At 39.3% G+C, this 23,425-nt stretch overlaps 1 protein-coding gene across 2 annotated transcripts in view; it reads right to left on the bottom strand.

Annotated features, from left to right (window-relative positions):
- esyt2b (extended synaptotagmin-like protein 2b) overlaps positions 1–23,010 on the bottom strand; it is a 30,645-nt gene extending 7,635 nt beyond the window's left edge. For both annotated transcript variants that reach the window (XM_087789859.1, XM_087789860.1), the window contains exons 1-13: positions 22,435–23,010; positions 15,847–15,888; positions 15,213–15,347; positions 14,891–14,967; positions 14,631–14,703; positions 13,096–13,185; positions 10,702–10,757; positions 6,780–6,900; positions 6,043–6,219; positions 5,886–5,968; positions 4,524–4,572; positions 3,153–3,242; positions 2,973–3,068 (exon numbers count right to left, since the gene is read on the bottom strand). In XM_087789859.1, the coding sequence (XP_087645985.1) occupies positions 2,973–3,068; positions 3,153–3,242; positions 4,524–4,572; positions 5,886–5,968; positions 6,043–6,219; positions 6,780–6,900; positions 10,702–10,757; positions 13,096–13,185; positions 14,631–14,703; positions 14,891–14,967; positions 15,213–15,347; positions 15,847–15,888; positions 22,435–22,812 (1,467 nt within the window). In that variant the 5' untranslated portion in view covers positions 22,813–23,010. The remainder of the gene's footprint in view (positions 1–2,972; positions 3,069–3,152; positions 3,243–4,523; positions 4,573–5,885; positions 5,969–6,042; positions 6,220–6,779; positions 6,901–10,701; positions 10,758–13,095; positions 13,186–14,630; positions 14,704–14,890; positions 14,968–15,212; positions 15,348–15,846; positions 15,889–22,434) is intronic.
- Positions 23,011–23,425: the final 415 nt, after the last annotated feature.

Below are 23,425 nucleotides of genomic sequence, written 5' to 3'. Positions count from 1 at the left end.
TATTATTTATTTATCATTCAAAGGGTTGCAAATGGTCCCCAGGACAATTTTGAAACCCCTTTTTTCAGCACTATGGCGACTTTTATCCCTCATTAAAGATGAGAAGTTTTATTTAAGCCAGTGGTTCTTAAAGAGGGGGAGAGGGCTTGGTGTGATAATCTTTTAGTCGAGGATGAAAGTAATAATTAAAAAAAACACATAGTTTAGCTTTAGTTAAGGTGCTGCTGAGACCAGTGAAGAAGTTTAGAACCACTGGTTTAACTTGAACTACAGGAGAGTTCTCAGACTGTTGATGCAGCTTCTAACTAAAATCCCTGAGCTTCATTTGAGAGTTCACAGCATCGATTGAGATCTGCATTTTAAAGTCCAGTCCATCAACAGTCTGCAGCTCATTATAAAGCAGCGACTGTTTCTCTCCAGGCGTGTCTTTATGTTAATGGTTATCAGGCATGAATTAGTCTCCACTCCTGGGCCGAGCAGCACCGCAGCAGACCTGATGAATGCAGACTCACACTCCACCTCACGCCGGGATGCAGAGGACCGTCTGACTCACACATATGGTTCTATACTCTGAGGTGTTGCTCTCGCAAAACACCAGGCCGGAGGCGCGCCTCTCGCTCAAATTGCCACAGCCCAGGCTGCCGCTGAAGATGCTCTTGGGTGGAGAGGAGACAGTGTGAGGCGCAGCCGTGAACACCGGGTGACATCTACAACAATTATTCACCGTTATGGATTGTGAAGAAAGCGCTGCGACCCATTAACTCCAGTGTATGACTGAACATATGGAACACAAAGCTGAACCTAACCATGTTCATTCGTGCAGTTTTGTTCCGAGCCAGCTCCGATTAATTGTGGTGACTCTAGTTGTTTGTCAACTCCTGGAACAATAACCAGGTGCGAGCTGACAGGGAAGCAGTACTGTTCTTTAAACTAGCCTGAAGAGGAGACAGTCTCTGGAAGACTCCTGACGGTGCTGAGCCAATTGTTAGTTGCTAAAAAGAGTGAATCCGGCAAGTAACTGGAGTCTCAGAGGAAACAAACTTTAATGTCTTGAACTTAGTTTGAACCAAAAGTTTAAATTGCAGCAGTTTTCAGCCGACAGAGGAAGACGAGCTGTGTGTGGAATACGCTGCTCCTGGAAGTTTTATCGTCAGTGTAAGTTTTTCTCATTTTTCTTTTACATAACAGTGTTTTTATCTGCAGACACCAATACACGGTACCGCTCTGGCACTGGTCAACAGAAGAAACATTTCAGAGTTTGATTTGAATTCCTTCTGCCTGACAATGTCTTAAAAATATGACGGACAATAACATAAAAAGTCAGACACCATGGAAAACTTTTGACAGCAAAATAATTCTGCCTGATACGAATGCAGTCTGTTAGGATGAAAAATATTTCCCCTACATAAACAAAATGTAACATTGAGACTGGTCAACTAATGTGTTGATTAAAGTGTGTCTTAGATAGATGTTGGACTCTATTGTATCATCAGTATGTGTCTGTTTGTACAAAACTCCCTTTTCATTGAAATATTTACATTAGAAAATCTGATCAAGCCACGCCAACTGAAAACTTTGTTTTTCTGAAGATGAAATCTTGTTAACCATAACTATGCCCACACTGCTGTGATTAGTCAAACGTTGAGGTTTGTCACTGTATGTCATCAATCCCCGGGGGTCTCCACCTCAAAGGGACTCGTTGTATAAACAAAGCAGGGGGTAATTAGAGTTGGCTGGAGGAGGAGTGAAGCCATTACTATGTCATAATGGGCTTCACTCTTGTAACCTCTTGTTTGCTGAGATTTCACACGGAATTGAACTTCATAAAGTAGAAAGGAGAGTTGGCTTTTCCCATTAATGGCTCTTTAATGTTTTTTTCTTTGTTTGAACCCTTGTGTTGTCTCTGGGTCAAGTTAAAACGAAGCAGTGGTAGATGTCGTTCACTTTGACCCACAGACAACACAAGGTTTAAACATTGCGTCAAAAGTATAGGTTAAAACCCAAACGATTACCCATCTCTTCTTCAAGACCAGTTATGTAAATAAAAATATTTAGAAGACAATCAATTTCAGAGATCACTTCCTAACATGTCTTTGATTTAGTTAGTGTGTGTTGGAGGAAATGGTACCAAATGAAAAACCTCACACTTTACACAGGCGGAGATTTCATATCCATTATTTTTTTGAAACCATCTTGTAGAATTTGATTAGATCAGTGGCTAAAACATGTTTTTTCCACACATGCTCATAAAGATCACAATTAATAGGATAACCATGTAAGAGAGTGAGTCGTCTGTAGAATGTGATTGTGTTTGTTGAGTTGCCCTGAAACCCTTGAACATATACGTACAGGTAATTCTAGGAACCAACATGCTGTGTCTTTCAGTATACTGGTTTATCTGGAACATTATTTGTCCACGACTTTACATCAACAAAGACACAGAGATTTTTAAAGAAGAAAGCTCTTCTGTTAGCACTTCTGAATCAACAGGTTTGTAAATGATTAATGTGGCGGCAAGAAACTAAGGAGTGATTCAGAAATCTTTGCATGTTTTTGGGTAGAAAATAAATCAATTGGAGTCTATTTTATATATAAAGAATATTTAAAAATGTTATGTCTCTGTGTATGGTCAGTGTTACATCATTTTGAATGAAGGATGATGGCTTTTTATTTAATTTTAATTTAATTTGGAAATATAATTAACTTTGCAACTCACATGTATTGTAGTTTTAATTTATGGTACACATGTATTTTTTTGTTTGAATACCTCAACCAGTTCTCTCCCAATAGAGAAAGTAGTCAATCAATCACTTAGCTCATCTTTAAAGTTTACTCCAATTGATGATTTTAAACAGACTGATAATCATCATTAATAACAGAGCATCAGTCCTGATTTGAATTCTGATTTTACTCAATCAAATTCATAAATGTATTGATAGATTGGATTGATCGATCTGCATCGGAAATCTTACCGGCAGGTTTTTTGCAGAGTCCAGGTAGACCACCAGCAGGGCCGAGGAGAGTCCATCGTTGGCCAAACTTCGGTCTGCACGAACATTCCTCAGTACCTGAAAGAGAGGACGCCTTTTGTTTACGACGTTGATGACGACTTGGAAATGGTATCGCGGGTGAGTTTGGGTGAGGTCACTCACCTGGTCCATCTTCTCTGGTGTAGAGAGCAGCGAGAGCCACTCCAGCTTTAAGTGAAGTTTCCCCGTGGGAGCTTCTTCCAAGTCGAACCACTGAAACGAACAAGCCGCACTTAAGAATGCAGTTTGAAGCCTCTCGTCGTCAAGGTTACCACCTCCAGATAATGAAAAGGAACCTCGGCAGCAACACAATCACGACAACCAGCACTTCAAACAAGAACAACCTATGAAAGAAATGTAGCATTGTTCTGAGGAAATAAAACATAAGTTATGATTTGAAGGTTGAGATTCCTATTGTAAACAGTACTTGATGAAGTCTTTTTCATTTGTTCTTGGTAAAGCTTTAACTAGATTAGTAGGAAAATATACTGACTATTTGAATTTGAGAATTGGAATTAGAACCTAAAATAATCAAGAGAAAACACTGTAAGTTTACATTTAATGACAGAAGTTTATGTAAACCTATCCTGACGTGAACTCCAACCTGCTCCTCCGACCTCAACATTAAACTTGTTTGGTATGTCCGTCAGTCTGCAGTCTTATGATGGACAGTTCTTCCTCTCATGTCAATACCCTCCAGCAGGAGAACCCTCAGCATCACTAAATCAGTTGTCCTTCCTGCAAGACCTTCAGACTTCACAATGGTTCAATTATTCATGTGGGTCCGTCAAATACATCACATTGAAAACATCCCTAATTTGACACCATTTGTCACAGGAAGTTGTCGAAAACATGATGGAACCTGATCCAGAACTCTGGTCCAGAATATGTTATCATTCAAAATCTGACCTGCGCCCTGAGAAGGTGGCACTTATACACTCACTTCCAACTTGTTTTTGCACCATAAAGCAGTTTAATGTAAGCATTAGTTCATCCTCTTCTGGCTTCTTAGTTTTCCTTTTCCGCCCTGTTTGTTTAACGTGTGACGTGACAAACACAATCTTGAGAATTCAAAATGTTCTTGTTCCACTAGTTTTTCTGCTCGTTCTTGAAGACAAAACATCTTTCAAGACTCCTGTATTTGAAACACATTCATTCTGCTTGCTCAGCCACAGCAGGCATTCTTGAGGGCACATGGAAGTAACGTTAGTTGAAATGACTCTGTCATGAATGAAAAGGTAATGAAGCAGGTTCTATGATGGATTAAAAAAGAAGAACATTGTTTTAATTACTAAAATGGGTCAGGGAAGTGAAACAGAAAAAGGTCCACAGCAAATATGGCCGTCATTATCCAACAGTTTAGAGCTCACTATAAAACAACTTAACACATGAACAGCAGCTAAGAAAACATAAGCGAAGTCAAATATAATACATACTGTACTCCCTGAAAAAACAATAATTGAACATGTTATTGGACGATGAAGGGTCACTCACCTCATCAACCTTCTGCTCCTTGTGCAGCTCCGTCATGTCAATCATCAAGCTGTGACAGTTCAGAACATGTAGTTACACAAATATCATGTAAAAACATAGACTAAAGTCACATAAATGTATCAAAGCGTTTATAGATTTATTCTCTGCTGCATGCGGTGGTTCGCCTCAGGCTAGTACTAGAGTTGGCGGCACATACATCATTAAGAAAAATATATACTTGATTTTAATGAGTATATTCACACATGAATACTTCTTTCTAACATTAGTATGTAGTTGAAGCTAAATACTTTGCTTGAATCCAGATGTCTGTTTTGTTAGAGCTCAAAATAAGGTAAAACATTAATCTATGCTCCTCATATTGTAAGTAAGTAATTTATATTTATAGAGCGCTTTTCCAGACCAGGGTCATAAAGCGCTTAAACAATCAAAACAATACCCAATAAAATATATACTTAAAAGGTCAAGATAACCCCGAGAACAGGGGTGCATGGAAGTATAAACACCAATTTATAACCATTCTTCTTAAGAAATTCAAAAATATTCTCTGAAAGTGTAAATAAGTGTAAATGTTATTTGGCTATGCAAGCCTGCCAGTGAACTTTCTCCATATGTCTTTCCTCCACATACTATATGTGCATTTCCTGTCCTGAATAAAAAGGAGATTTGAAAAAGCTTCAACTATGGTCATTTTAGTAATTTTTTTAACGATCTTGCACTCTCTTCTGGTAATATTCAGTAGATGCACAATAATAAAGTAATCTTACTGCCCATTATTGTGCATTTTCTCGTTTTGAGTGTTGACATGCTCCTGCCATCATTCAAAAACTCAACACATTTGCTGCTTTTCTGCAGTAGTAAAAAAGAAACCACCATTACCCCCAACTATAAGTTTGGGAATTTTCTTTTTAAATAAAGGACAATCCTGCCCATGTCTTTCTTATAAATGTATCCAAATGTTCAATGAAAATTTGATTATATATAAATTCTATTTAGCTTATTGCATACATTAGTGAGTCATACATGATTCTCTCATGATCCTGTTTGAGTCTTATCTCTTTATTATTTTTTTCCCAAGTTTGGATTTACCTTTTGTGGATTTTATTTATTAAAGAGTTTTGGATACTCTTTTGTGTTTGAGACTGTTTCTGCTTTTGGGCCCTCTGGCGCTGCACCCGTGACACATTCAATTATAAGAAAGAGTCATATCAATCAACAAACGTTGCTTTGATATTAACAATGGGGCTAAATACAACATATTCAATGAAAAAAGATGTCTTGTTCACATTGAAATTATCATTTGATGTGGTTTTTTAAAACATTTTGTTATTTGTTTTTGACACAAACAAGAGTTGAATGACTCACCTTCCCAGAAAATCATCTTTGTCTGGGTCCTCGTCGAACAGCTCAATCTCTAGATGCTGCCCAGACGGCTCGTACACTAAAGCCTGACAAGAAGACACAAAGTATTTCATTCATGGTCGCTAGTAAAAGTGAAAGTTCGAGCATCCATCGTGTTCACCTCGTAAACTTCATTCCACTTGGGATGGAGACTTTCTTTGATCGTCTTGCTCTGAAATAGCTGGTTGCCGATCTGTAAGATGCCGTAAGGGTCGGATTTCCCTTTTATCAAGCCTCCCAGGAACTTGTCCTTCCCCTCCAGATCCTGAGCCTCCAAGAAGTGAATCCTCAGGACACCCTGCAGAGAAGTGGAGACCGTTGACAGGAAATATCCGATAGTGATAAAAGCTGAGCAGCACAACAAAGTTTAGTTGAGGAAAGCTATTGATCATCTCAGGGTGAGTGATCGTGTGTACGGATCATTATTTGTTCATAATTAATTTGAGTTGAATGGTCCTGTGTGGGTTTATTGGCATAAACATTGATCGAGGTAACATACATGTTAGTACAAAGAGATTGATGTGAAGAGAAATTGAACCTGATTTTGTCTTTTAATATCTTACAGATAATACGGTGCAGCCAAGTGGCCTTTAAGCTACGCAGATAAGTTATCAACATAATGAATATTCATCAGGTTTTGTTGAATTATCTAGATAAATCCATTTTAAAATCAATCTATGGTGGTGCTTGTTAAGCAGGTGTTTTTCCTTTATAGGCTTGAGAGATGCGAGCATAAAACTTTATCAGAGAATCGATAAACAGAAAACAAAGAGATGTGAGGCCATTAAAAAAAAACTCCTGATCAAGAATGCACAAGAGAGGGATTTAACAGCGATGTTTCATCGGGTGAAAAGTTACCTTTGGCATGGGAAAGCGCAGCTGAGCCAGCTCGACGTCCCCCACCAGCGGGACGGTGATGCGGTTTGGTAACACCAGGTAACTGTAGATGATGTCTTGGATGAGGCTGTCAGACAGGCCACTGATCAGGAGGAAGCACAGGAAAAGGGGGATAAACAGAAGGAAGGCATGTATTATTTAAGTTTGCCCTCGAGTTATAAATATTCTCCTTTTATCACAGCTTAGAACAAAACACACCCTCAGTGTGTGTGTGTGTGTGTGTGTGTGTGTGTGTGTGTGTGTGTGTGTGTGTGTGTGTGTGTGTGTGTGTGTGTGTGTGTGTGTGTGTGTGTGAGCGTGCTGATAGAAGGGAAATTGGAGTTGGTTCAGACATGTTGGTGCAGCACAGCAAATCACCCGCCAGAAGTCTCTACCGATGGTACATCAACGATAAAGCAAGCAAGGCGGAGCATTTACACAAAGCTTCCTTTAACGCTCGCGCAGTAGCTCTGCTGGAATTACAGGCAAATGGTGGCAATAAAAAACAAGTTAAAATGATCTGTCGCCTGCTGCCGATCTCTGGCTGAATAAATGCTGACAAGTCAGTCTGTGAACTTTTCATCCTCACGCGAGTCCGTCAAGTGAACCTTCCTCAGGAGCTATCCTCACTCTGACAGTTTTTGTCTTGAGAGAAGATATATTGTCCACCTGTCCTGTCAAAGATGGACACAGAGTTTTCTTTGGCTCCAATTCTACTCTTCTCTTTCCTCGATGCACAGAGAGTAGAAAACCATCTCTGAAGTCTGTCCATATTTCTACTGATATGACTTTGAATAAAACCACAATAAATATTTATTTTTGTTTCACTGTATATTTCGAAACCTGTATCTCTACCTATTCCCTTCCATTAAGGTTTTTAATGCAGACCCACAAAATGCATTAACATATATCAATAAAAATAATGACAACATCCAAGTCAGGACCAGATAAAGTATCATAGATACTTTATATCTGAAGCTGGTTCAAGTGTATCAGGATGAAGAGACAAGAAACCATTTTTAAACATCAAGAAACAACATAGAAAACATTATTTTCACATGTTTTTTTAAAATAATACTAACTAATCCAAGAGCTTTAGGTTAGTTTAACGACACCCACAAGAGCCTGGTACTGGTCCATGAGGCATTCATTAAAATATGATCATATCATCATAAAAACCATGCTGCATTGATTATTACTGTCTTAAAGGCGTTTTTTTAAGGAGATTTTCTCGAAAGAGATATTCTCCCTTTACTCTTGACAAGTGTAAACCCTTGTTTCAGACACATTTACTTAAAAATATGAATTTGTGATCTATTTAAAATAAATAAAGCACAGTGATGAAATGTATACATGCACTTTACATGTTTGCGGATCATGATATTTCATCTTGTTAGTTTTAATGTAATGGAAAATAATGTTGACATTAAACCAAAAATAATTGGGGATCCCAGCACTCCCTCCCGGACAGTGTGCGAGAAAATGAAATGAAAATTCAAACGTACACCAAAAAGCCATCTTTTTATTCAGCATTAATTTGAAAGTCACTGGATAGGCTGGTGTCGGATCAGAAGGAGGGCTCATTATATCAATGTTCAAAGGAATATCAACACACCAGTGGGATCAAAGAGAAGATCAATGACTGTCGTTTGACATTTTCAAAGCATTTGTGTGACATAAGGAAAGGGCAGTATAACTAGTTTTCGATGGTTGCTTGTTCCATCCTAATGTGTTTACTCTCACACTGCTAAATTGACGTTCACTCTTGAATTATCTGGCGACACACAAAATTGAAAACTGTGCGGCAGCAATTAAACAGTTTGTTGTAATAAACTCTCGATGACTGCCTTAATATCTGAGGGTCGTTCTCTCGACTGGATCTCCTCTGCTGCTAATGAGGCCGGATGGTGCAATAGCTGGTTAGAGAGCTCATCTTTTCTACTGGAGGAGAGATGACAGCAGAGAGTTTTGCCAAAGGGTATTAGGGGTTTTCTGTCAAGTCAGCACTTCATCGGCTCTTTGTTGTTGGGCGTCTGGCAGAGCAGCCTTCTTGATGTGGACTCTCACCTCAGGATTACACTGAGTTCATTCAGACAGAGAGGCAGACGTAAAGGAAATTGGATCAAGGATGCAAATCCCACAACGAGAAAGAATAGTTGGATGTGAGACCGACTTAAGTTCTGGCTGCAGTGCTTTGACATAAATTATTAATGCAATGATGCTAAAAGGGTATTTGTAAATGTAAAACAACAACAAAAGAAAACACATTTAATTAAAAGACATGATGTTAGCCAATTATTATTAAACAATAAATACACTTTTTGGATAAAAGTGCAAGAGAGAAAAGTGCTAGAGGGAAATAATATCATGAAATATTCTCTAATAGTCCATTAAGAAAATGGAAATTGTATTAAGGAATAAAGAGAACTTACTGTAAGTTAAAAGACAAGGCAAGATGGAAATTATAATAATAATAATAATAATTTATATTGTGAAACACATCTATTTTAAACACCTGTTTTCAATTACAGCTTTGAAGAAGAAACTCAAAAAATACAATTCATTGAGGCATGTCAAATTGGGGTCCTGTAAACACTAATGGTTAAATGAAAAATAAAAACGTAACAATTTTAAATTTATATTACACACATTGAGGACATAAATGGTGTGGCTCATGGTTTCTTTCAACCCTTGTATTATCTCAGGGTCAAGGTGACCCAAAGGCCTTTAAACAAATGTGTTTGTGGTATCTCTTGTGTTGTCTCTGGGTCAAGGTAAACATATAAGCTATTTGCGCCTTCGGGTCACCTTGACCCTGACCCTGAAATATTTTCAAACAGTTTTTACAACAACGTTTTAATCTCAAAAAGCCTTATTACTAATAGTAGGTAAAATATCAAAGTTTGATCAGTGCTTTACAAAAGAGGTCAAACTATTTTTCAAGATCTGAGAAATGATGCAAACAAAGGTAACTGTCTGTACTTGAACAGGTTCATTGATTAAAAATAAATACTTGTCGTGTGTTTGTAAATGCAGAGAATGATTTCACCATCTCTGCCACTCCCACACCAGCCAGCCAATCCACTCACCTACTGCCCACGAACACACATGGACAATATACAGTATATATATACACACACACACACGCTGCATTGCTCGAGCGTCATGGATCTATTTCACCCCCTCTGAGGTCCGAACAGAAGGGCAGGGAGACAGCAGACACTGCTGGTGTCAATACGTCCGTCCACATCACCGGACTACACAACCAGCAGCTGCGATCCCACATGGAGCAACATGTGTTCCTTAATTTAGGGGTGTAAATCACCGACAACATCTTCCAATTGTGCCGGCGATTAAACAAAACCCTAGACGACGTTAATTCCTCTCCCACTGAGTCTTCATGGCTTCGAGTTACACGAGGAAACAGACGCTCAGTGAGACGGACGAGCAGAAAAGAGCGTAACCCAGAACTTTTTTAGACTGGAATGACTTTACAAGATGGTGATGAGGTCGTAGAAATATCACCGGTAGCATGTCCGGACCAACAGGAAAATAGATGTTTGTCTTCCACATATACCATGTGGACTATGTGTACAATAATCAAATGTGGTTATGAAGAGCTCATCAATCAAGACACCAGGACGCTTCATATTTATATTCCTGGGAGGGTCCTGATCGGATAAAAGTTGCGGGTTGGAAAATAAAATGATACTATTGTGATCTAGAGACAAACCTGTGAGTGAAGATGATATAATTGAACCAGTATCTGCACTGAAGCCTTTAACAAAGCCAATAACAAATGATTTTTCCTATATTTGTAATAACTCACTGGATTGCAACCATTCCATAGAGATATGTGTGTGAAGTGGAAGGTAATTTAACGGAGAGTGCACCTCAGACTTACTTCAGGCCAGGAATATCCAGGATATTAGTGAGCCCGGTCCAGTTTATATCCAGCAGCTAAACAAGGGAAGACGGAAGAAAAGGTCAACAGCAGAAACCCAGGGTAAACACAGCCGTGTTGTGTTTTGACAGAGCAACATCGCACATTTTTCTGCCAGCCAAATAAACACGTTGATTCATGTGAGTATGCTGTCACCCTCACTGTGGCCAAATGAAATAAGTCAAGCAGGATAATAAACAAATGTCTGAGTGTATTTGAGAAGAAAGACCTTCATCCTCTTAAGTGTTCAGAGATTTGCGCAGTGAAGAACTCAAATATTGAATGTGAGAAGCATGTTGTTTACATCACAACACAACTTGCTAATGTTAGGTTTGATTAATCAATACTGAGAATAACACATAAATACTTTTTTAATGAGAAAATTATAATTGAATCTATTTTACATTCAGTTAAATTAAAGGTCAGATATAGTGCTATCAATAAAAAGCTTTCAGTTCCTTTAGAATATTGGATGTGAAATGTTTTTTTCCCCAAGCATTTAAAGATTTGCCTGTTTTATTGAATTGTATTAAAGGTTAAATTTATTTTGGTGAATAATTGAATAAGAGAATTTTAATATTTTCAAAAATTAAATGTTTTTGAACAGAAAGTTTGATATTCTTATTTTACATTTTCTAAATATTTTCCACATTTTTTTTCAACTGTAGCACTTTCAATTCATTATGATCATGTTGATATAATAATGACAATATTTAAGTGCATATGACATCATTCAATGCTTTAAAAAATATATCAAATTTGAACATTTAAGATGTTATATTCAACTATTCAATATTCTGATGGCCCTGATATAATTCTGTACATAACATAATATAATACATGTAATCCATATTAATTTTTAAATAGCATGTATTAAGCTTTAAAAGGTCAGCAATGAGACGTCGTTCATTCTTTCTCTGATCATTTGCTCAATTTAAACAGAATAGACATGATGGTGTCAGTGCTTTATCTTCTGCTCACCTAATAATTCATAATAGCAGCAGCAAAAACCTCCCGGGTGTTCATCAGTTTTCCCGGTAATGAGGGCAAATATTCTCCATCGACTTATCTAGACAGATACCTTCTGATTCCTCTCCCCACAGCAGGAGAACAAAAGTGCGAACAGATCTTCCGTCATGTGGGTGAGAGGTGTGCCAACACAATCTGCTGGGACGAAGCCCGAGCATGAAGTCTCTCTGTGAGCTTTGATCCGATCAGCCTGAGAGCCAAGAGAAGCAGGTTATGGTGCCTAATGAGCTTTTTCCATCTTGGCTCTCAGGAGACGCTCAGACTGCAGCGAGGAGGGGAAGAACGCTGTGAACGATGTGGGTGGTGGACTGCGTGCTGTGGGAATAGGATGCGGCGGATCTGGCTCAAATTCATTCTCTGAGTCGGGAAATCTTATCTTTTATTAATATTGATTTAGCTTTTGTGTCCCCGGGTGGGTCAGTCAAAGCAGTTTGTGTTTACAGTGACCACCTGGCCAGGAGCGAACACACAAAACAACTTGAACAAATGAGATTGTTTCACAACACAATAGTGAAGTCAGGTGAAGCACTGAAAGCTCTGCTGGTTGATGGAGTGAATGTCAGGATGACTAGAGAGAAGCTCTAGGATCTTTTTTTGTTTTCCTTTAACATTTTTTTAGCTAAATTGACTCAACCTGTTCACTGAGGATTAAACCGGTAGTTGAAAAAGTCAAATGAAAAGGTTATGAGGAAAATAAACAGAGAGTTTTTCAACACTGCCTGTACTTGAACTGGTGGATTGAATAGAAGAAAAAAACAATCAAAATTGTTTTGCCAGGCTGCTCCAGGCAGTAAGAGTGCCAGCTGCTGGACGTTTAGCATCACTTCCAAATTCCAGTCACTGGGTTGAATAAGTGCAATGATCTAAGACAACTTGGCAAAGGTCTGTTATGGTCTGGAGCTGTTTCTCTTTCATTTGGCATTCAGCTCAAAGCCTTTTAGGGGATGATGGAAGGGTGGACAGGAGCCGTAGACCAGTGTACAAACTGACTTTCACTTGAATTGACATTATATTGCAGTGTTAGTCTTATATCAGGAGAAAGGGCACAGATGTGTTGAACCTTAACAGAAGAGAAGCTGTAAGTGGCCCGGACGTGAATATCAGAAGCATTGATCCAATTGATTAAAAGCTTCTTTTAGACCTAACAATACTTTCACATCTGAAAGAGTTCGAAGGAGCGTCTTCCGCTCATATTTCTTCGCCCATCAGCCTTTCTCGTAGTCCTCACGACAGAGGTCGACACAGTGAGGGGACACACGTTCGGAGTTGTGTTGTCGGCCGAATGAATCAAACGAGTTGTGTTTACTAATCAGCGTCAGAACTCACAGGCTTCTTGAGGAAGAACAGTGACAGGGCTCCGACGAGAGGCATGTCACCCAGCAACGGTTCCATCACCACTCTCAACACGCCGTGGACCTACAACACAGAGCAGGCGTTAACACAGGCAGGCACAAATAGAGACGAGAGGAACCCCCCCCCCACACACACACACCCCAACCCTCTTCCAACAGGCTTTGGCGAAGGAAGCCGTTGTTTTCGCATTAGAAACGCGATCGCAGATTAATTTCCCACATTGTCTCGTCACGTTACAACAGTCGGAAGATTATAGTATCAAAGCTCCGTTTGGTTCTTCTTGTGGAACATGTTTAGCTCCTTCTTGTTTACCTGCTGAGCCACATGAATAAATCACAAACATGTATATGCTGCATTTTCTTACACTGAACAGTGTATGGTCCCATCTGGGGGGAAGGGAGAGATGGGAGGATGATTGCACGATAGAATGGAAGGGAACAATGACGATCTCAACGCTATCAAGATTGTGAGGCTCCTTCATACAGTCGTATTGACCCGCCGCTGCACACATCAATTAGATAAGTGTATTGACAGTCCAACATGTCTTCTCTGGTGAGTGTCAATTAATACAAGCTGCAGAGTCACGTCGCCTTTTAAAGGAACATAATTGGGCCGTCGAGCATCGATGGTTCTCTAGAGAAGGATGTAATAAAAGGGTGGCTCCCTGGAGAGGAACAACAAACTCGGCAAGGATTAAAACAAGAACCGGTCTTGACTGGATGGAGTTCTCTCCGTTGTCTTTGTAAAAAGAAGATGAATCTTACTCTGCGAAAGGAAATCCCTTAAAGTAGCTCTATGCAATTTTAAGGTGAACAACGCCAGTCGACTACAGTGGTAGTGTTTAGCCTGACGGGAGATCACATTTCCCATGAGCACTTGCTAAACGTCGCAAAAGTTGTCATGTTCCGGTTTGCAGCAGTTGATGAATTTTCTGTTTCCAGACTTCCATTGTCTGATGAGGTAATGAATCAGATTGTGGATAATGAAATATGATATGCGTTATGACGGCTTTGTAAATAATATTACTTTAACTTAAGCTCCTGTATTATGTCTTATTAAATATATGTTAGCATAAAAATGGTGTAAGCAGCCTTGACAAAGAACAGAGATCAAGCCTGACTGAAACCACACTGTTGAAATGCTTTCTTCACTTGGGGGCCGTTTTCTTCCAAGTGTTTTGATGTCAACCATTATTTAATGAAACAACAGCAGCTCTCATAATGATTTCATGACTCCAGTCCAGACTTTATATCATGAACCCCCTCAAAATTGCCTACCAAAATCCCAGCAGGTCGTCGTTGACGATTTAATAAGTGTTCTTTACACACAGAGGAAATAAGGAGACGTGTTCTTCTCGGAGGTACACAACCAAGTGCGTTAATAAAGAGTCCAAATTGTTATTTTTGCTGAGTCTCTTTGCATTAATGTTGCATGTGTGCAGCAGCAGTTAAAGCTCCTGGTGGCAGGAAGCACGTAACCACGACAAACACACAAAGGGGATTTCTCACCTGGATGCTTTTGATTCCTGCTTTGCAGTAGTAGCGTTTGATGTCCACGTCAATTTCTGTGTTTCCAACAAAGCTGTAGATCAAAGAGAAATCAGGGGGTGGAATACAGGCGAGACGGGTATGTTTTTTTCATTTGGTGAAACAAAAATATTTTAATGTATAACATTCCAAGTCAACTTGGAGATTTCTAAGATGTATTGTGTGTGGGTGTCAACCATCATCACACTCTAATAACAAGGACAATAAATGGATTAGCTCACCTGACCTGCAGGTCCATAATAATCTGTCGCTTATCCACGTTTTCCGAGTAAACCTTGACCCCGTTGACCCTCAAAGGCTACACAGCAACAGAAGGAAACATTACAGCCGCAACAGCGCAACAGCGCAACAGTCCATCAACACCCCACCAACCCTGACCACGCTCCACGTGGTCAACACAAGGTCAACCCGGCTCCTCGTGGAAGCTATTTAAGAAACGACCCGGCTTCATGTGTCACACACCAGCCATCCCCTTCAGCACCTGCTACTGGTGGTCGCAATTGTCAATGCAGCAGCGTCACATGGTCAGTCTGCGACACTCACTTTGTCTCCGATGTCGATCTTACTGAAGCAGAAGGTGCTGAGGTGTTTGTTCGAGGCCTTCACTGCCGGCTCGATCTTCTCCTTGAAGAGTTTCTCCACAAACTGGCAGATGTAGGGCCACATCTGTTTCACTGTCTGCATCCACCAAAAAACAACAACAAAGAAAGGACCACAAGTACATTAAATGAGAGCCTAAGATATGATCAGTAGACTTTCTGTCTTGGAGAAGAAAATAGTTGCTAAGCTGCAGTGAGACACTATTGATCAGAAGATAAACCATAGCACAGAAGATTACATCAATAAAATCTTCCCCTGAAAAAGGAAATTATTTAATTGCTTACTTCAAGCTCTCTTGAAATCTCTTATTTTAATACTGAAGAAAAGATTCTACTATTGTAATGTATATAACTTTGCACCTCTCATCATATCACCAGCAATCTCATTGCAGGAAATGTTAATAGATGTAATTGATGGAGTGTTAAACACCAACATACAAATTCCAACTGGATGAGTTAAAATCAACCAGGTTAGTGCAGGTCACTGTGCTACAGAAATAAACTGCTACAGTGAAACATTTCAAAGAGACTTAAGAAGAAATGGAAGAAATGAAAGAAGAATGGAAATTGGATTGTACCTTGTTCACCCATTCAACTCGCTCCACATCAGGGAAGTGCACCTACAACAAAAACAGACAACAACAGTGTTTGGTCAGGAAAGCCAGTTCATTGACATTTCAAGGAAATGACCGTTGGGGATGTTTGAAATATGATTTTCGTCTTCATGCTTCTTGGACAGAGTCTCACAGTTCTGATGTTAATCATTGTTTGACAGCTTTTAATGGCAACCAGGAAGCTTCTTATCTTTCGGATGTCAATGCGTAAAACTGAAATGGTTATAAAATTTTTGTAAATATTTTCTCCAAATTCATCAAAGAGTAAAGTTCATTTCAATTATATTGATTGTAGAATCTAAAGATTTAACAAACCTACTTTTCTCTCTCAGTGGTGTCTGAGATCGCTTAGACATTCTGGATAAAAAATCATGCTGGTAATTTCAAAGTTGTTGTTAAAAAAGTAATTAAAGGAGTCATATATCGATCATTCCAAGGGGTTAATAATATCATTATACCTGCATTTTTGCTTCCTAACCCTTGTGTTATCTCAGGGCCATGATGACCCGAAGGCACGAAAACAACTGTGTTTTTAATATATCTCTTTGTGTTTTCTCTGGGTCAAGATGAACGACAAACACATTTGTTTTTAGGCCATAGGGTCAGATTGACAAGGTTTATAAGTCACAGATTATCATCAAACATATAGCTTTTATCTACATTTGGACGACACAATTTTCTGTAGAAGATACTCGATTTACAAATATAAAAAAAAAATGATACAAAGATACTATGGCATCTGTTGAGCTAACTGTGTTGAGCTTGATTGAGATGAAATGGAAGCGGGCATTCATCCAGGGACATGTCTGCCCTTTTGCTGATAGATAAAAATTTACACATCATTCAACAGAGAGCTTTCACCGCTGTCTGGAATGTTAAATACCTCTATTGGGTTAGTGAAAGGCCTTCTGAGGTTTGCAGCAAGATTGAGCTACCAGTGTTTGCTGATGTTTATCACACGATCAAGTGAGGGGCCAATGTGTGCTCTCTCCTCTCCTCTTTAAATAATAATAAATCATTCATTCTTCTTTGAAGTGAGATGTTTTAAGCAACACGGTATTAGACCAAGTAAGATTCAAGCAATGTTCGGCTCAGAGAGGATGATCCCGAGCATCTTTTTATTCCAACACGAGACCCAGATTCATTCAAGAAAGCTCCATGAACGTATGTACATGTGTATTGGGAAATAAATATTAATGTATAATCATGAGGATCCAAAATGTTTCTGTCATGTTCTTCAGTGTATTTTTTTTAATATCACCAGGAAAGGGATTCTTAAACTTACGCTGCATGAAATTCTGCAACCTTCATCTGGGTTTCCAAAAATGCAGGCACTCCAGTTTAATACAATGTCAGATGATTAAGAACAAAGTTGAATTGAAGACCTGTGAACAACATCCATGTCTTGAAGCCTGTACTTAATCTGAAGGTGCTTCTGGCGCCTGGGATATTTACAATATTTACGATCATTTCTCAGCCGAGGATGCAGCAATTTTACTCTTTTTTCACAGGTTACAATAGTGACCTAAAACACTGTGATGTTCATCAGAGTCTGTACCTTAAAATCAAGCTTGTTGTAAGCACTCAAATGCTGGTTGAGTCACCAGAACCCTACAAATATTACCATATTCAGGAACCATCTCAACCACCAAATATCTAAGGTATCTTACATAAGGGGGCTTCCTGGAAAGGGATACAAACAACACAAGTCTATTGGTATTCAAATGGATTAAAGTTGTGTTATTATTTATTTAATACTAACTAACTTTAATACTAAGCGTAAATCGTCACAATCAATAACTACATCAATGTCTATTCTTGCTTCAATTGTATGCCACATATTTAACCCCTCAGTCTGTAGAACATGTCCCCTGGTTATTCCAGTTTGAGACATGTCAAATAAAAGAGTCACAAACACACAATTTAAGTCTGGTGGTTTTCATTATCCTCTGATTTCCATTTAGGACAAACAGGCCTGTGTTTTGGTTACCTTTCTGGTTACCTGGGCAGGTACCTTGAGCCTCTCTAGATACAGAAGATCACTTAAAGCCATAAGAAGCATGGACGATTCAAGGAGAACTCACATGGAGCCTTTGTCGCATTCAAGGGCCCTTGAAGTGCAGCTGTCTCTTAGGAATTCGACCCCACCCACACCACTCCTTTACATCACCAACTCAAGGTCCCATGATCATAAGTTTATGTCTACTAGACAATAAACCAAAATATCTGAAGACGTGTTGAACTGAAAAGAGATCTGTCAATCCCTCTCACTTCAACGCAACTTAGGTTTACCGAGGATTAAAAGGAAATGGAAAATCTGAATCACTCAAAAATGGGGTTAGGAAAGAAGATTAAATTCTGTAAATCTTTCTTGCTTATTATGCAACACATGTGGTGTACAGTTCATTGAAATAGGACATGTTTAGATTGTCTTTTTCCTTTTCTTCAAGCAATATTAGATAGACAGACCTATTATTTTATATATACCTTAGATTGTGGATATATTTTTTCAATAATATCTGGGTATAGATATTGTGATAAGAAGAGGAAATGTGCATAAATACTACTAATGTTTCTCGTACATAGTTAAGACTTGTTGCTTTTTGTTGACAGTCTTGTTTTTTAAGATAGGAAATGTGTTGATTAAATCTATTTTAGCGATAAAAGAATGTATGCAGGACGATGAAAACAAGTTCAGTTCGCTTCTGTTGTTGTGAGTTGCATTACTTGTTTCGTACTGTATGATTTTTTTAGCCAGGGGATGGACGAGCTATTTGTGATGATAATGGAATTACTCCTCCAACTGTCCATGAACATGAGGGTATTGGAGTGAGACTGTCTTCAATCTTACAGTTCACATTAGAGTTTTATTTGAAAGTCTCCTCCATTTGATATGATATTGATTTCTCCCTGGTTAGTAGAAACCTTCTCTATAAACCCACATATCCTTCACTCGCTGGACGAAATGAAAGGCTGTACCTGTCAGTCAAGAGTGGTTCGGGACGAGCTGTTGATATCACACACTCAGAAGTGCTTTTCCTCACACAGGCTTACTCAGCGCTTCTGTCACTGTTGGGGGAAGCATCGGCACGACTGTCTGGAGCGATGGTTCAGATTTAGACATTCTCACAAAGAGTTCACTTTACATAACATTTTGAGTAGACAACGGCGAAGCGTCTGACACAGTGACCTCAATATGTTGGTGACGCAGGATATTGGTGTGTTTATATATCTTGAGGGATGCTGCAGATTTTAGTGGGTGTTTAATAATTCAGCCCGGCAATCTTTTCCCCCTCTGATCCTCTCTCAGAAGTCAAGACCAGGTTTATGTCGACTTCAAAGCGCAAGCGGCAAGTCGTTTTGCTAGTTCTGAATAAATCTTTTACTTTCGTTGAAGCGAAAAGTTTATTATTAAAAGTTTAGAGGTAAAGTATTCAAAGCACTGTCAGAAAAAAAGTCAGAGTGACAAGGAAATGTTTCTGTATAGCAAAGAAGATATAGAGAGAACAGGAGGAGCTACATTTGAAGCAATAAACCAGAGTCACTGTTTTGTCACAGTATCCTTCATGCTACAAACACTTACAGATGACAGGAGAAACTGCAGATCTAATGATGTTTGCTATAAAAATGGCATTTTAAATCTGATGTATATCAACAATAATTTAGGATTAAACAACAGGTGTTTTTTTCTAAAGCTGTAAACAATACATACTCATAGAAGGTTCCTAATGACCAGACAGTTAACAAATACGGTGTCATCATCAGAAAAATTCAACAATTTCTGACCAAGTGAAGACTGTTAAATCGTGTAAATGACTTTCTTTAAAGATAAATGTTTAGCCCGTGTTTAAACATATTGAATTCAAGATTTTTTCAATGTCAATATCAGACCTACATTTGAAAACAGCATAAAAAACAAGAATCAGGTGTAATTGAAAGTAGTTTACAAAATATGGCACATTATATTTCATAAGCTAGGAGGCTTGTGAGTTCCAAGAAGAATCTCACACAAAGACAGGAAGAACATGCAAGGTACAATCCCAAAGTTGCCATAGCTGGGATCAAACAAGAATCAAAACTAACAAACAATGCTACCAAAAAACATTCTCCACTTATTTTTCCCTTGCTGGGTTTAATCTTCTGGCCCAAGTGACATTCATCTCAGGGACTGATTTGTTGCTGTTAGTGTAACAAGCTCCAGCACAAGCCAGACGATGACTCAGAGAATGACATGAATCTAAACTAGAGCAGGAGATGTGTTGAATAAACGCTGCAGGCATTTAGAAAACAGTCCAGATTTATGAGGTACTATCAGTCATGTGTGCTTCCACATGCAGGTATAGTTGATTTATCTTGTCCCTGCAATTGACTACAAGTTCATTACATTCAATCGATTCTTCTATTTGCCTTGAACGTGTCTAACAACTGTGGTCACACAGTCAGCTCTGTTTAGGAAGACACTGGCAGACAATTAACCTGCATGTGTCAACAGAAACATTTATTTACAAACACGGGGCGAGTGAAGAACAGTGTTCGTCTCAACACAGATAAAATAACTTATTTAAGTCTCAATTCCACGGTGATTGAGACGTCTCTTAATTTCTGGTCTTGATGTCTTGCTTTATGAGCATGCTGATAGATTCATATGCTGAGGTCAATACAAACTCGATTCAGCATCAAACAAGGAGTGAAACAGAGAGAGGGTTGAGTATCACAGCATCATGATGATGGATACCACGACCATAGAGGAGCGCGAAGACATGAGGAGAACTCGTCTAATGACCAGTGAGATTAAAGTTGACATTTCATATGAGCAATGATGGAGTTTTGTTCCATCAACCTTAGTTGTCGCACTTGTATCATTAAATCCGTATTGCTCTTCATTACATTGTACAGTGGATATATACTCTAGAATGCTGCAGAGCAAACGACTCTTGTGGGAAAGTAGTTTGAAAATAACAACCTGTGAGTCAAAACAAGTGTTTTAAGAGCTTAGTCGGTTGTAACCTGAGTTCTTAAAAGGAGCTGCTTGGTTTCATGTTTTGTTTTCTCATTTTTTGTTTTTGTTTCTCTTTATGTGTTCAGATCAGGCTTGTGGCTCCTAATTACTATGTTATTATAATGCTAATACATTCCAAAGCCTGCTCCTGGCTGGTCCAGGAGTCGAGCTACTACACTGATATACAATGTGTCATAACATAAACCCCAACTCATCCTAACCCTTCCCGTCATGAGCCCATAGATGGATTGTTGCTCATGATCTCAGTTAGCTCTTGACTGAACACTGTAACTTCTGGCATAAAAATGTTCAATACTGCTTCAAACCTGTTGCACCACAACAACCTTACGCTTGCTGTCAACATGCACCGAGGGATCTTTGTCTGAGGACTAATATTGACAGGTGCTGATTAGAAACCGAAACACAGGTTGCACAACTAGAAAATAGCAACATGGTCATAATGTAAATCAACTGCAGTGGTAGGCATTTACATTTCCTCAGGGGGCGCATTTTATAAGTTCACTGTTGTGAGGGGTCATCGTGCAAAATATAAGCGCACGAAAAGCCTAAATGTCATGGGAATGTTAAAATAAAACAAAGAATAAAGCACTTGCTACACATCTATTAAAATCAAGCTAGATATGCTAGATATTATTTTATAGAACATTTAAATCTTGATGTTGGGCAATAAATACCTGCAAAATTGACGAAGAATGGATGAAAAAAGCTCTTCACCCTTGTGTTACCTCAACTTGACCCAGAGATACCAAAAGAGTTAAAGTTTAGAGTAAAACTAGTAATAAATGATACAAATACAAATAATATATATATATACAGTATTTGTTTTTTACATGATCCGCTCAAGTTTTTCTGACCTCATGAGGGCCACATCAATGCAGCCAGAGGACTGCAGGTGGCCCCTGACTTGGCCCATGTCTGACCTACAGGGTCCTTTTTTATTCCTACTAAAAACTAATTAAAAGGGTATCACCAAGACTGAGTCCTTTAAGACTGAGCATGTTTTTTCCTAGTTTGTTTTAAATAAACCACAGATGTGAAGTTAATACTTTCTGTGTTATAGTGTTATTATTGGTGACACATTATTAACATGGCTACAGGATGTGACTTTGTGTTTTTTTAAGGGCATTCTACAGTTTTTTGAATTATTAGAAGTTTAAGAAAGTTTTAAACCGAAGATAAGGTCATTGTACCAACAATAGGGGAAGAGAAATACTGCTGTATATCGGGTCATCGGTCTGTGCTGTGTAAAAGGGTGGCAGTTAAAAAGATAACGGGTCACAGTCCCAAAATATCGCAGGATCTCGTGCGCATGTTTCCTCTCCAGCATGGTATCTGGTTGACCATTGTAGCCTTCTGAATTTAGACCTCGGAGTAATGCAGGTGGGAGGGGGAGCACAGCTGCTCCATCAAAGCTTTACAGCTCAACTCTGCTGCATCCCCTAATCCTCAGTCAGATGATTCCCTTTTCCACGAGGCTCACCATCATCCTCAACTGAAGGGACCTGCTTTGGGTGTACAGTTGTGACACTTACCCATGGTGGCAGGTCAGAGCTGGTGAGGTTGTGTTTGCCACTGGTCTCCTCCTGGTCAAAGAAAGCCAGAGCTCTGCTGAGGCGACTGTGCTTCCCTCCAGTGTTCCTCCTCCAGCAGAACAGCAGCACCAGTGCGATCAGCAGCCAACTGAAGCTGAACTCAAAATAGCCCAGCACATAAATCGGGAAAATGGCCACGAATGTTTTCACGAAGTCCACCCAGGTTTGCGTCAGGTCGCTGGAGGAAGACACCGGGGTATCCTCGGCGGAGGGATGCGCAAAGTTGGCGCAAGGCTGAGCGGCGTGTCCGTTCTCTTTGGGCGCAGACGCGCCTTGTGGACGCGCTCCTCGCACGGCTGTCATGCCGTCCGTTGACATGTCGCTGGATCAAACGGCGACAGAATCCTGCAGCGAGGTTCCCATGTGCGAGTGATTCCGAATGTGATCCTGGCTCAGCCGCGCACCGTCACATGGGTCGCCAGCATCGGTCATCTTAGTTTACGACGAGACGAACGACCGCATTCTCTTGATCGCACTGAAGTGCCGAGCCAGACAGACTCCTGCACCCTCGCTCCCGCTGACTCCAGCCCGTCTGAACCGTCTTTTCCAAATACACAAGTCCAGCTCTGAGCGCTCGCAAACAACCGGCTTATATGTGTGCAACACCGCCATCTAGCGTTTGGTATTAACAACACAACATACACATATAAGTAAGCAAGTAATTTTTATTTGTATAGCGCTTTTCCAGACCAGGGTCACAAAGCGCTTACATAATCAAAACAATATTCAATAAAATATATACTTTAAAGGTAAAGATAAAACTGATAACACAACAGGAGTTCCAGAAAATCAAGGAAAAGCCTGAACAAATAAAAATGTCTTAAGATATAGCAGCGTATTCTTAAAAACGTTGACTATTTTAAATATCTTCTCCACTGTAAACATTGAATGTCCTAGTTACATCTCTTTAATTGCTATAAAACGTTGTACA

Source organism: Callionymus lyra, chromosome 4 (genome assembly GCF_982586985.1).
Source record: "Callionymus lyra chromosome 4, fCalLyr1.hap1.1, whole genome shotgun sequence".
NCBI lineage: Eukaryota > Metazoa > Chordata > Actinopteri > Syngnathiformes > Callionymidae > Callionymus > Callionymus lyra.
Note: the sequence above shows the minus strand (reverse complement) of the source record. Positions and strands in the feature narration are given on the sequence as shown.